Raw genomic sequence first — 14,675 nt, forward strand, 5'->3', positions numbered from 1 at the left:
TATAAAACAACATCTGATTGGTGGACATGCTTGTATCAAACATCATCAGATTGGTAGACATTCACAAGTAAAACAACATCTGATTGGAGGACACATTTACATTCCTGGTATTTTGAACTGAAATCTGAGTAATATGTATCACTGATGCATGGTGATTCTTTTTATGAATATTTAAATATAATGAATGACAATGAAAATTCATTAATTCAAAACCATAAATTAGCCTTAAGGAATTGCACAACTTATTTTATTTCTTTAAACATAGATTAGCAAGTAAGGTTAATTATTGTGCCAGTTGATTTGGTTGACAATGTCTGTAACATTTAAAGCAAGGTTAAAATTGTATATTAACAGCGGATTTCATAAGTCATCTAATTGCATGATTTCAGAGAAATAGTGTATCTATCCGAGGTTCATTAACAGTAGTATTTTAGAAGGATTTAGTTAGTAGATAGAATGCCGTTTGTTATGTTTGATTTAGTTACTCTTCAGCTGTGTACCTGCGAGTATGAAGGGTGATTGAGCTGTAGAGAAAACAATTAAGCTCAAAACAACAAGGTGTCTCGATTATTCCATTACTGTGGACTGGTTTCACCCGTTAGCAGGTTTCTTCTTCCTGAAGAAGCCGCTCATGGGTGAAATAGGTCGATAGTAATTATATAATGGAATTAATTGAGAAACTGGCAAAACCAGTTGATGGTAATGGAATATATAAAGAAACTGTTGCAACTGTTCAACAGTATTGGGATAAATTGAGAAAGCTATCTGATGCTGTTATGATTAATATCCTTATCTGCATTTTGGTCCAAATGATATCTGGGGACCAGACATATAGTTTGTAATGGTGAAACTGACGATTTACATCATGATCAATCAATAACACTTGCGATATAATTGATTATTTATCAGTTGTTTTTATCATTTTTAGCTGACATGGCACATTGTGAGCTATTTTTGGTATGTCTGTCCATCAGCTTTTATCTTCTAGAAAACTTTAAGCAACTTGTAACTGACAATGTCTCCTCATATAAATGATCTTGACTTATTTTCAAAGTAAAAGATGTCAAATATGTTTAGATTTTTTAACTTTCTCCTTTTTTAGTTCAAGAAGTCTAAGAATTCTAATTTTTCCCTGCAAAATGTGTTTGCGGGGAATTTTAATTTGGGTTCTGTGCGTGCAGCAGTCTGTCTATCCATCCCTTTAAAGGACTTTTCCATGCTATAACTTCAAAACTGTTTAACTCAACTTATAACACATGCTGCATGTATTAAGTTAGTGCCCTAGTTGTGCCTTTTGCTATTGACAACTTTTCATTTTTTATATTTTTTTCTGTTACCATGGAAACATAGTCAAAAAACACAAAATTAGTGTTAACTTTCCTTTTCATTCTACAACTTCAAAACAATTGAACTCAACTTCACAAAACTTGCTGTATAAAAATAAGTTAGTGACCTTGTTGTGCCTTTTGTTAATGACAACTTTCCATTTTTTATATTTTTTCTGTTACCAAGGAAACATAGTCAAAAAACACAAAATTAGGTAGTATTAACTTCAGTTTTTCTGGACCAGTGTTCTAAAACCATTTAAGATAATTGCTTAAAACTTTTCGCACTTATTTAGCTAATAGTATCTTTTGCTATGGGGAAGTTCTTCATTTAAATACTTTATTCTGTTGCCATGGAAACAGATAGGCCAAATCACAAAACTCCGTTTTTTCTGACCAGTTTTCTGGAACCATTCTAGGTAATTACCCTAATCCCAAAACTGTACAGGCACCAAGCTAGTACTGTAGTAGAAGTTCTCCATTTCAATACTTTGTATGGAACAATTAAAGATAAGAAAGAGAAATAAAACTTGTAATATTAAACATAATATGATTGTGTGTCTCTGTTTTAAACAGTTGGGTGGGGAAGATACAGTCATACTTTGCATTATTTTGTTTTACCTTGGATATTGCGCTACCTATTAAAAGTTATTTTGACATATTTTGAAGGTCACAGAGGTCAAATATATTACGTTTCATTTTTAGGGTTTTATTTGAATAAATAATGAAAGGTTGGGAAAGGAAGGTAATTGTGCATAATGGTAATAAAATGAAAGAACCATCCACTGTTAGCTTATAATTTGCTGAGACGTTTAGGTTTAATGGTCAAGGTTCTAATGTTGTGACTGATCATACATTTATTTTCATTTGTACTCCTTTATAACGGAATCTTTGGTAGCATATATGTATATATTGTGTTCATCAGCAAAAATAATTCTTTACTAAATTTTTAATGGTTCAATCTAATACATGTATAATATTTTGGATACTATTGTGCTTAATCCTGATATATTAGGTACAGCTACAGGGTTGTGATAGCAGAGACATGCTGCAGTTGCTAAGACAACATGATATGTATATCGGGACAACAAATGCTAAAAGCAATCCTGTCTGATATTCAATAGTGACGCGGGTAGTATTGTGTTTTATGGCGAAGAAATTCTTTAAACGTTGTACTTCGGGCTACATCATTTTGTACCTATGGATTTATTGATAGGAATATTTTCCGTCTTTCATGCAATATAACCATATTCTTTATCTCTTTTTATTTATTCAATCTTTTTATGCAATCGAGCTTAAGATTGCAGGCATATGCATCGCCTACAGGCAATTGTCTAAGTCAACAGTCTTGTCAGGATAATTAATATCTGCAGCTAGATGAAAATTTGACTTCATTGTGTGACTAGCTGTCATCTGTTAAATTCAATGAACATTGCACAATCATGGCACAATTGATATTGAGTTATGTTTTTGTTACAGTTTCATTCATTAATTACCCACCATGTTCATGTCAATTCATAAATTTTGGGGAGAAATTATTTTTGTTGAATTTGTAGGTATTTTTATACTTTTAATATATTTATTGATATGTCAACTAACTGTTGAAGTGGTACGAATAGATTTATTGAACTATATTTATCCATGAAAACAAGTGTCCATGAAGCAGATATATTATAAAGACAAGAAAATTGAAGCCCACAAAAATGTATGATTTTACAGTATATTGAGTGATAATGTTAATTCCCCTTGAACAGATCACCATTTGTTAAGTGTGTTGTGGTGGATGAACCTAGAAGGGAATATATTCTGTTCTATCATATTCAAGCCAAAAAAGTTTTTCAGCAAATCATTATTGCTACTCTTCCTGTTAATGAATATAGAGACCAAGAGCTCCATTGGGGAGCATTAAGTCCCCTATAATGGCATTGATGCTAATTGAAATTCACTAAGATATGTTTACTTCATCATGTTGACACCTTGTGAATGATTCGTGCTGCTGTGGCTGAGTGATTAAGATGTCTGACTGTCTTTACCACTTGCCCTCCTCTGGGTAGCTGGTTTGAGGCCTAGAAGGACTGCATGGTTTTTCTTCGGGAAATCCAGCTCTCCTACTCCACTGAAACCTGGCACATCCTTAAATGACCCTGGCTGTTAACAGGAGCAGTAATAAATGAAATTAAGTTGTGAACGCTCCTCCTGAAGTCAACTTGTAATGGCTTAGCTAAACATGACTTTCCATAATGAGTTTGTGTGAGGTCCTCAATAGAATTCAAACAGGTTTTACAGCCTATGTCACATTAACAAAAACTATTTATTGAATGTCATCTTATTTTCCAGATAATTTATGATTTATTTTTATTGCAAATTATAGCCTTCAAAGTTAAAATAAAATTTGGCGTGGAAGGTAAATTTTGTGATTCATCAACATCATGGAATTTTGAGGAAGAATTCTCTTTGAAAGTGAAATTAATCTGTGATATAGTCACTGTAACACAAAAGTAAATTTTAAGAAATGCTATTTTGGTTGTTTACAATAATATAAGGATGTCAATACAATATTCATTTTCTAATGACATAATTATGGATTAAAAAAAAGAGAATGAATGTAAACAAATTAGACTGTCACATGGATTGTGTCAGGTTTAGTTATTGATGCTGTGTAATGCAATTTTTATCTGAGGACTTCCTATGTCTCATGCTATCAGTAAATAACATAGATATTTAGTTTCCATAGAAAATCATTTGTTCATCTGTTCATGGAATGTCCATGAACAACATTCATGAAATTTCCTGGAAAATATCCAGGAAAGGTCCATGGTAGCAGGAAACAGTTATTTTGCATTTTGTCCTGAAATTATCAATCATATTTGAGACCTACAGGTATAGCAGATTGGTTATTAAAAATACATCCTTACATGTATATATATTTATACACTACATAACACTTATATAAAGGGTAGAGAAATTAAAATTGCGTAAATAAAAAATTTCTTCTGATTTCTGAAATGTGGTTGCCATGGTTACCAACTCCAAAACTGCCAAGCTGTAAAAATACTGTTAATTCTAACCTAACACTACAACTTTATAGAAGAAATTTATTTCTGAACACCTGTCTTAAAATAAACAAGACCATTATGGTAACAAACTACTTGCATTCCTACAAATTCGAGGTTAGAATGCCTTCACATGAACATGTGTAAACACTTTGAAGTTCCACATCCTCTAAAGCTAGTTTTTGATGTAAAGACACAGATTCGAGACTCCCAAAGTAGCAATCTCCAACACAATGCAAACATGTTATTCTGAAAAATATGAAACACCACATTGTTGACTTCAACATGACAAGTTTAATTTTGGCAAGGATTTATTTTTTAGATTTTAATCGAAACCTTTATAATGGGGTAATCTATTGAACAAAAATATCACCCATGGCCACACAGAGAAATTGTGTACCCATTGACAACATCCATAAAATATCCAAGGAAAATGCCTGGAAGATTTGTCAAAATTATTCATGGAGTATCCAGGAAATTTCCATAGAAAATTTGTCTAAATTATCCGGAAATGTCCATAGAAAATTTGTCCAAATTATCCAGGAAATGTCCATAGAAAATTGTCCAAATTATTGATGGAATATCCAGGAAATGTCCATAGAAAGTTTGTCCAAATTATTCAGGAAATGTCCATAGAAAATTAGTCCAAATTATCCAGGAAATGTCCATAGAAAGTTTGTCCAAATTATCTATAAAATGTCAAGGGACATAGTCCATGAAATGTCCAAGAAATTTCCAAAGAAAATTTGTCCAAGTTATCCATGGAATGTCCTTGGACAATTTTCCATAGAATGTTAATGTATTCCCAGGGACCAGCTGAAAGTCAGTTAGGTTACAGGACAATGAAATAACATCAGGTTTATAAAATTAGTAAATGGCAATATTGATATTATATTGTTGACATAATGGGCTGATATTTGTCAGATAATAAAAAGGAAGACATTTTACAACTTTCACATGAATCAATACATCGATTTTGCCAACTTTTTAAAAAGGATAAGTGACCTTTAGCATTTTAACATCATTATGTTGCTATTCCTGTTGTCAATAAATTCAGTCTAAATGGACCAAAATAAGAACCACCAAGGATACTTTACTGAAACAAATATTAGATAATTATATGATTACAGTACACTTTCCCTATGATATTTAATCATCTGCTTCTTTCAAAACCCTGTGTTGTAAGTTTCTATTAGTTGACAACATTTTGTAAGAAAATCATAGTATAGGGAACAGGCTCTTGAATATTGAATCATCTGTGACATGTAAACACAGTAGGTTAGGAATGCAGGAAAGTTGATATGCAGAAATGGAAAATTCACAATAGGGAAATTGAAATCACCATGCTTATCATACAGGTTGGTGGGGAAAAAAATTATATGATCGAAAGGCAGATCTCGCTCAGGTGATTGATCGTTATGATTAGATTGATGTATTTTGCTAAATGTTTTTATTGTATACCTGAAAATATTTAATTTGCTGTATTCACTCTCATTATTGATAGAACATGACATTAGAATTAGCATATCTTTAGACATTTCATAAAGAAATGTATATGGTATATAGATATGTTATGTATTGTCTCAGATGAAAAGTTCCATGAAAATTAATCCTCTAAAAAATCCCTCAGGGCAATCAGGACACTGCTGTTAAATAAGTTCACCTATCTTTATCAAATCAACTGTACATTATAATAAATGAGCATAAATTTGATATGAATCCTTTCAAGTGGTGTCTTTTAAGATTCTGTGTTGACATTCAAATGCGAGGGATTTTTTAGGGGTTTTTAATTTGAGGCAGATATAATGGGAGACCTCATTCCCAGTTGAAACTTTTTTTATATTTACGCCATTAAATTGCCTAAGTGTTGTGATTTTTTACTCTTGAAAATTTCTTTCCAAATTTACCAATAATTCTTCCCAAAATGCGACAAAAATGACTATAACAAAAGTAGCCGTGATTTGATAGAGCCAAAATCCAATTCTTATAGTTCAATTTTTTTACTGGGGAGTATGTTTTTCTAGAATATTGTTAGTCACAGATAAAGAAGACCTCAGACAAAGCTGTTTACACGGACATCTTCAATACATCAGGCAATTCCTCCTTATCATTTCCACAGATAGGTCATATGACTAATTAAATAATTGCATATTGATAGTTCTGTTTAAGAATATTAAAATAAGTTGAAAGTAATTTGTAGGTCTATTTGGACTTGATGCTGGTGTTTTTTCTTCATCTTGATATGTATTTATATATATATATATATACATGTAGATGTTTAAAAGCATAATAGCTATATACTTTTATATGATATATATTGCTAAATGAAAGGTTTTGTTTCTGACCTTGAGTTAGACATTGTTTGTCAACCTTTGGGTTTATTGTCCTGTAATAAGCCCACCCCCTGACCTTGAGTTAGACATTGTTTGTTGACCTTTGGGTTTATTGTTCTGTTATAAGCCCACCCCCTGACCTTGAGTTACCTCTCTGTGACTCAAACAGTCTAGAATCTGATCTGTATACATTGACTTTTAAATCTGCAGACTGTACTTAAGTTATTTGAATACAATGATTTTAATTATTCTGAATATTTAAGCACTTAATTGACTTTAAGATCTGCATAACATACTTAAGTCATGTGGATTCAAAGATTTTAATCATCCTGAATTTTTAAGTTCTTAATGACATTTTATGTGTTGACAGGCCGTTAAGAATATAATAATAATAATTAGGTTCTTAATTTTCAGTCCATTGTTGTCAGTTTAATAACATTTACAAAAACGATTTGTTACAGATAAAATTCCTTTTTATAGACCGTTCTAAATATCAATGTTATTGACAATAGAATCTTTCTCTGAACCTGATTTGTCCAATACAGATCTTTGTGGTAGTCATATAATTTAGTCTTAGAAATTTCTTCTTCAGCTACTGTATATAAAAATTAAACTTAAAATTATTTGGGAATTATATGGTTCCTCTCTACACAAGTCCCTCTTTTCTGTGCTTGAATATTTGTGTTGGGTACATGCTGTGGTTTAGTGTGAAGATTTGGTTTTGTAGGTTATCAGTATGTGAATATGCATGTGTATCAGCATGTTCTTAAATAGCTCAATATATAAAGATATAAGTTATTATCTGACCATTTATGATAATCATAATTTGAAAATTAAAACATGATTATGTCAACATCAATGTGTTTCATCTATAATAGCAGTTGGATCGAAATGAAACTGCTTTATGTTGGCTGGGTATAATCACTCAAGAGTTCATTCATTGTACCTTCCTGCGATGAGGAAGTTGTCATGATGATGGTATTCTGTACATGATTATCTCTCAGCAGCTGCCGATATCTATTATACGAAGAAGATGAAGCTTAAATCATAAAGTATTTTTTTAAAAGGAAAACAAAATTTTCGATCGATCAGTATAGTGCATGATAGAATCACACAGATTAGGAATCTGACAATGAGAGCAGGATGCAAACGAAGTTGAACAAGGCTCGGCTGGTAGGAATTCTCAAAACCTGATCAATTCATGTTTTTTTAAAAAAAAACATCAAAAAGATCAAGGCAGACTGAGGAGATGTACAGTCGATCTGAAGACAAAGACAATTTTTTTGTCACAACAATACGTGAATTTTTCAGCTGCAGTTAATTGGTATGGTGTTGAATGTTACATTAGATCGTGACACTGAAACAAATAACAGCATAAATCAATAAGGCTTCTGAGCTGTTACTCACCCTGATAGGAAAGATAGGCAAAAACTGTTTCCCTTCATTCAAATTAATCTGTGTACAAGACTTTCTGCAGTATATACTTCTTTTGTGTCTGCCTCTTGAACAAAAATATCTGTTATCTTTGTTTTGATTTTATTTAACAATTATCTAAATGCATACATTGTGTATGATTCAACAGTCTTTACAAACCAGACCAATTTTCTGACCCCTTGATACAAGGTGTTGTCTGTTTTTGCCCGAGTCCACTACAATAGCATAGTCACCAATTTGTCTGGTGTTGTCAGGAATCTGTACAATATGAAAGTGGCGTATACATACAAGGTCACAGGAGTCAAATTTGTTGAAATCTTCCAACAACTTCTTCTTAACCAATGAACAGGACCGGAGTACTGATATTTAATGACTAAAGCATAGCACAAAATCACAGGGTTTAAATTTGAACAGGCAATAGATCCTGTGTTATAGGGTTTCTGTATTGAATATACCATTTTTCAATATCTGTTTGAATTAGCTGTGTTCGAATGATTAGCTATAGGTGTACCAGGGATTTTAAATTTACTAAATTTACGCAGTCTTAGAATATTCAAAGCCCAGCTCTTGATTTCAGATAAAAAAATATTGATAAAAAAATTATGCTTGCAGGGCAACTAACTGGCTTTTAATTTTGCAAAATTGATTTCATAGACAATTAAAGTTGTATGTGTTAACTTCAGAACAGCAATTTGCAGGTTTTTTGACCTCATGTACTCAAAGCGATTATGGTGGGTGAAACAGCTGGGAAATGTGATGACACCTTAGAGCTATACAACCGCCAGATGGATAAATGTAACAGACAATTCATTGGTTTTAGTAACAAAATCGAACTGGCAGAGAGATTAGATAGATTTGCATAGATATTGTTTTGCAGGTGACAAATGTGTGAAGTTACAGTTTAAATCAATACAGAAGTCGTATATATATATATCATGTACAAACACATGAAGATTGGCTCACAAGGGATTGAAGTGAAGGTTATCGAACTCTAGGACTTAGTGTGCTGCAAGCAAAAGGGATTGAAGTGAAGGTTATCGAACTCTAGGACTTAGTGTGCTGCAAGCAAAATTGTAATTGATGAAGTCTTAATCCAGCTTACTTATGGATTTGTCATCGTATGCCTTGCCTGATGAGGTATTTCTATTTGATAATACATGTAGTGCATTCTGGTTTAAGGGGAGAGGTATGTTCATGTTCACATCTAAATTTTACTGCTTGTGGCTGTCAATCCATTCTAATTTACCTGATATAAAGAAGAATATTACTGATGAACTACATGAATTGTTTAGGCTATTTGTAAAAACCAAATATAAGCTTGCTCATGCATTTTCCAAAACCAATTACTTGCTTGTTTTAGCTATTTCTGAAACCTTATATAAGCTTGCTCTTGCTATTTCTAAAATCCACTATAAGCTCGTTATTGCTAGCTCTAAAGCCAAATATGAGGTTAAGCTTGCTATTGCTATTGCTAAAATCCACTATAAACTCATTATTGCTAGCTCTAAAGCCAAATATAAGGTTAAGCTTGCTATTGCTATTGCTAAAATCCACTATAAGTTCATTATTGCTAGCTCTAAAGCCAAATATAAGGTTAAGCTGGCTATTGCTATTTATAACACAATTTAAGCTCATTCTATCAAATTCTTAAGTCAAATATGTGCTTAAGCTTGCAATTGCTGTTTCTAAATCCTTAAATTAATTAAAACCTAATATAAGGTTAAAGCTAGCTATATATTGCTATTTCTGAAATCCAATATAAGCTTAAGCTTGCTATTGCTATTTCTAAAATCCTAATATAAGCTTCTTTAAGACACATTCTGGTCACACTAACACATTCTGGTCACATTCTGGTCACACTAAAACATTCTGGTCACACTAACACATTCTGGTCAAACTAACACATTCTGGTCACACTAACACATTCTACACTAACACATTCTGGTCACATTCTGGTCACACTAACACATTCTGGTCACACTAACACATTCTGGTCACACTAACACATTCTGGTCACATTCTGGTCACACTAACACATTCTGGTCACACTAACACATTCTGGTCACACTAACACATTCTGGTCACACTAACACATTCTGGTCACATTCTGGTCACACTAACACATTCTGATCACATTCTGGTCACATTCTGGTCACACTAACACATTCTGGTCACACTAACACATTCTGGTCACATTCTGGTCACACTAACACATTCTGATCACACTAACACATTCTGATCACACTAACACATTCTGGTCACACTAACACATTCTGGTCACACTAACACATTCTGGTCACATTCTGGTCACACTAACACATTCTGGTCACACTAACACATTCTGGTCACATTCTGGTCACACTAACACATTCTGGTCACATTCTGGTCACACTAACACATTCTGATCACACTAACACATTCTGGTCACACTAACACATTCTGATCACACTAACACATTCTGGTCACACTAACACATTCTGGTCACACTAACACATTCTGGTCACACTAACACATTCTGGTCACATTCTGGTCACACTAACACATTCTGGTCACACTAACACATTCTGATCACACTAACACATTCTGGTCACACTAACACATTCTGGTCACACTAACACATTCTGGTCACACTAACACATTCTGGTCACACTAACACATTCTGATCACACCAACACATTTTTTTCATTGTGTCAGACTCTGCAATTTCAGTTGTAAGGTTAGACAATTCCTATACTTGGGATGGTATTTTTCAAAAAAGCAAAAAAAAAATCATTAAAAATTCTGTGTGTTGTCATGGTCACTGTGTCCTTATATTAGGTGAGACTCATTTTTTAGTCTATTTTTCTGGATGATATAAGATGAGCCTCCTAAATGATTTCCAGTTTACTTGCCACCAGCTATGATAAAGTAAAATTGAGACCACACCTCATGACCCCCATGACTGTTTATATCTGGGGAAATGAAATTGAGACCTTGACCCAAACTGACTCTCATGGCTGTTCTTATCAATGGAAATAGGATTGAGACCTTGACTCAAACTGACCTTCATGGCTGTTCTTATCTGGAGAAATAAGATTGAGATCTTGACTCAAACTGACCTTCATGGCTGTTCTTATCTGGGGAAATAAGATTGAGACCTTGACTCAAACTGACCCTCATGGCTGTTCTTATCTGGAGAAATAAGATTGAGATCTTGACTCAAACTGACCTTCATGGCTGTTCTTATCTGGGGAAATAAGATTGAGACCTTGACTCAAACTGACCCTCATGGCTGTTCTTATCTAGGAAAATAGGATCTAGACCTTGACTCACATTGACCCCAATGGCTGATCATAGGAGAATAAACCCTGCCAGCTACAAGGAAGTCTCTAACATTTTTTATCAATTCTAACATCAAACCACAAAAGTTACGATAACTTACATGAGCATTATTGTGAGATGTTAAAGAAAGAGGAGGTCTCTTTGGTGATAAACAAGTTTGATGCCAAAAATAGCAGTTATTTATTTGCTACCATGGACATAAATGTTTGTAACTTTTTTAGGACAGAATGACAACCTGTAGCAGATTTTAAAAACAGTAGTCTTGCTTTAGATATTAATGACAGGCTGCTGAAAAAATGCAAACAAGCAGTCTTCTGTTGGAAAATGTTTTTAAGAAATGAATAATGAACATGTTTTTATAGACCAATGTAGCTTGAATGTCAGCTCTTGCCTGAATAAACAAACTGATATGATCAAAGATTCTCTAATGACTATCATCATATTTTACTTTGTAGAAGAAAAGTGTTGAAATTGGATTTGAAAAAAACATATACCTGCAGGCTTGTTAAAAAAAGTATCATGTATTTTCTGAAATCATGTAATGCTCATTTCACCAAAGGGAGATACATTAGTGAAACGGAAGTGGAAATTTGCCTTAGCTTTCCCTACCAAGTCCTAGAAATGTCACTGAAGTAATGGTTTGTTTTCTGCTTGTTACATCAGGTGCACAACAAGTCAGTTATTCTAAACATACTTGATTTAGCGCAATCAAAATTTTCGTACATTGTCGCTTTTTGGCAAATGAAGCATACTTTTGAATTTACATGCATCAATTCTACTTGTTGCTATAAATAGAACAGTCATATTTAAGACCTGAAGCACAAAAAGTGTTTAATTAAGGTTGTCGTTAAAACATGTATATTTACCATACAGTATATCCAACATTCCCAACTATGTGTTCTATATGCTTCAGTAATTCTCAAATATCACGTCTTCAAGACTCCTCAGGTTACAGGGTTTATTCTATGGACACTACGGTTTTATTTGTCAGTAGTCTGGCGAAATTTTACTGCCAACATACTGCTGTTATACGTGTACATAAATCAAAAACCTGAATCATAAAAAATGTCATATTTTTCTCAATATTATTGCATCACTATTGGTATTGCTTATCAGAATCTCAATGTTGAAAAGACGACATCTTTTATTCCTGAATTTCATCATGTCTTACCCGTTGCAGGCTTCATATGTACTGATACTGTTGAAATGCCCTACGCCATAGTGACGTTTTCGGTTCATATGCTCTCATTGTTAAGTCATGTGACAAGAATTTTGGAACAAATGACAATTATACAATATTCCAAATTTTAATTGCCAGAAAGAAGTGTCTAAATCAGTTTCGAAAAGTACTGTCTATCAGAATAGTTTTAATGGTTATGTTTGTGAAGGATGATTACAACACCCATTATAACTGGTGAGAAGATGTATTCAATTATAGAAATGTTCAAAAATTTGTTTCAAAAAGGCATGGAATGCTATGTGATACCAGGAATGTAATCTAAATCAGAAATACTGCAATAAAACTGCTGTAATGATACATAAGATTACTCTGCGGATACTCACTACCATAAACAGAACTTTACTGCATCGTGTATCAACAGAGACGAGTCACTGAACTCTGGGGATACCATTGACAATGCTTGACGTGTTGTTGATGAGGAAAATAAAACACATTACAGATATATGGAATTATGCGAAAGTGTTGTTCAATATTAACTATCTGAATGTAAGACTTTAAGTATGATTTTATTATTTTCATCAACTTGTTCATTAACATTGTCGTAAATATGGTGACATCCCTGATTTAGGGACTTGTTGTAATGTATGCTATACATAAATACATTATTAAGTAAAATTTCAGGGAGAAACATTAGCATTCATATGTATATTCAGATTTCTTATTATTTTAAGGGAATTTTTGCCTCCAGTAAAGGAGACAAGTGACTATTTTTAGGAATTTTGCCCTCTTAGAAGGGAGATCAGTGACTTATTTAAGGGATTCTGGCCTCCAATAAAGGGAGGTTAGTGACTAATTTAAGGGATTTTGCCCTCTAAGAAGGGAGATCAGTGACTAATTTAGGGGATTTTGGACTCCAATAAAGGGAGGTTAGTGACTAATTTAAGGGATTTTGCCCTCTAAGAAGGGAGATCAGTGACTAATTTAAGGGATTTTGCCTCCAATAAAGGGAGGTCAGTGACTAATTTAAGGGATTTTGGCCTCCAGTAAAGGGAGGTAAGTGACTAATTTAAGGGATTTTGGCCTCCAGTAAAGGGAGGTAAATGACTAATTTAAGGAATTTTGCACTCTAAGAAGGGAGATCAGTAACTATTTTAAGGATTTTGACCTCCAAGAAAGTAATTTTATTTGAAGGAATTTTGGCCTCTAATTTTAGGGAGATAAGTGACTAACTTAAGCGATATTGATCTCCGAGAAGGGAGATGAGTCACTATTTTAAAGGATTTTGGCCTCCAATAAGGGAGCTCAATGAATACCTGTATGTAAGAACATCGAGGCTTTTTACCTGGATCAGTGTTATAGGTGTGACACTTTTGCTGTAGCTAAGCTATATCAAGAAGATCTACTGAGAAAGAGCCACAGAGAAATCTCTCTAGTCGGGTCAGTATGATGTGTATATTCATATCAATAACCTAGTTTGATACTATTATGTTTCAGGAGTGTGACAGTCAAACCTCGGACTGGACAGTTACATCCCTCAGTAACAGCAAGAAAGACAAACTCTGTCTAGTGTGTGGGGATAAAGCTCTTGGATACAATTTTAATGCTGTCTCCTGTGAATCCTGTAAGGCCTTTTTCAGGAGGAATGCCCACAAGGTAATGGAATCAAATACAACCTTCTATAACATAGTAAAACAAGCCCAAATAGTAATTACTGTAAACATGTTTCATTTGGTGAGATTAAAGTGACTGAATCAAAAACAACCCTCTATAACATAATACAAAACAAGCCCAAATTGTTATTACTGTAAACATGTTTCATTTGGTGAAGCTAAAGTGACTGAATCAAATACTACCCTTTACAACACAACTACAAAAAATTCAGAAAAGATGATATCTGTAAACATGTTTCATTTGATGAAACTCATTATAGCACTTTATCATGTTTTGACTTTACCAGTGCATTAATGAAGATATTATTGCTGTTTCAGCAATATATAGAAATTGCAATTAACAGTATCATTATTTCAGT

General features: G+C 33.3%; 1 protein-coding gene across 1 annotated transcript in view; it reads left to right on the forward strand.

Annotated features, from left to right (window-relative positions):
* Positions 1-14,675, forward strand: part of LOC132565600 (nuclear hormone receptor HR96-like) — a 56,073-nt gene that overhangs the window by 27,189 nt on the left and 14,209 nt on the right. The window contains exon 2 of the mRNA XM_060230246.1: positions 14,141-14,299. Within this exon, the coding sequence (XP_060086229.1) occupies positions 14,141-14,299 (159 nt within the window). The remainder of the gene's footprint in view (positions 1-14,140; positions 14,300-14,675) is intronic.

This window comes from Ylistrum balloti, unplaced genomic scaffold (genome assembly GCF_031769215.1).
Source record: "Ylistrum balloti isolate Yb309-2 unplaced genomic scaffold, AGI_CSIRO_Ybal_v1 Utg369726, whole genome shotgun sequence".
NCBI classification, from domain to species: domain Eukaryota; kingdom Metazoa; phylum Mollusca; class Bivalvia; order Pectinida; family Pectinidae; genus Ylistrum; species Ylistrum balloti.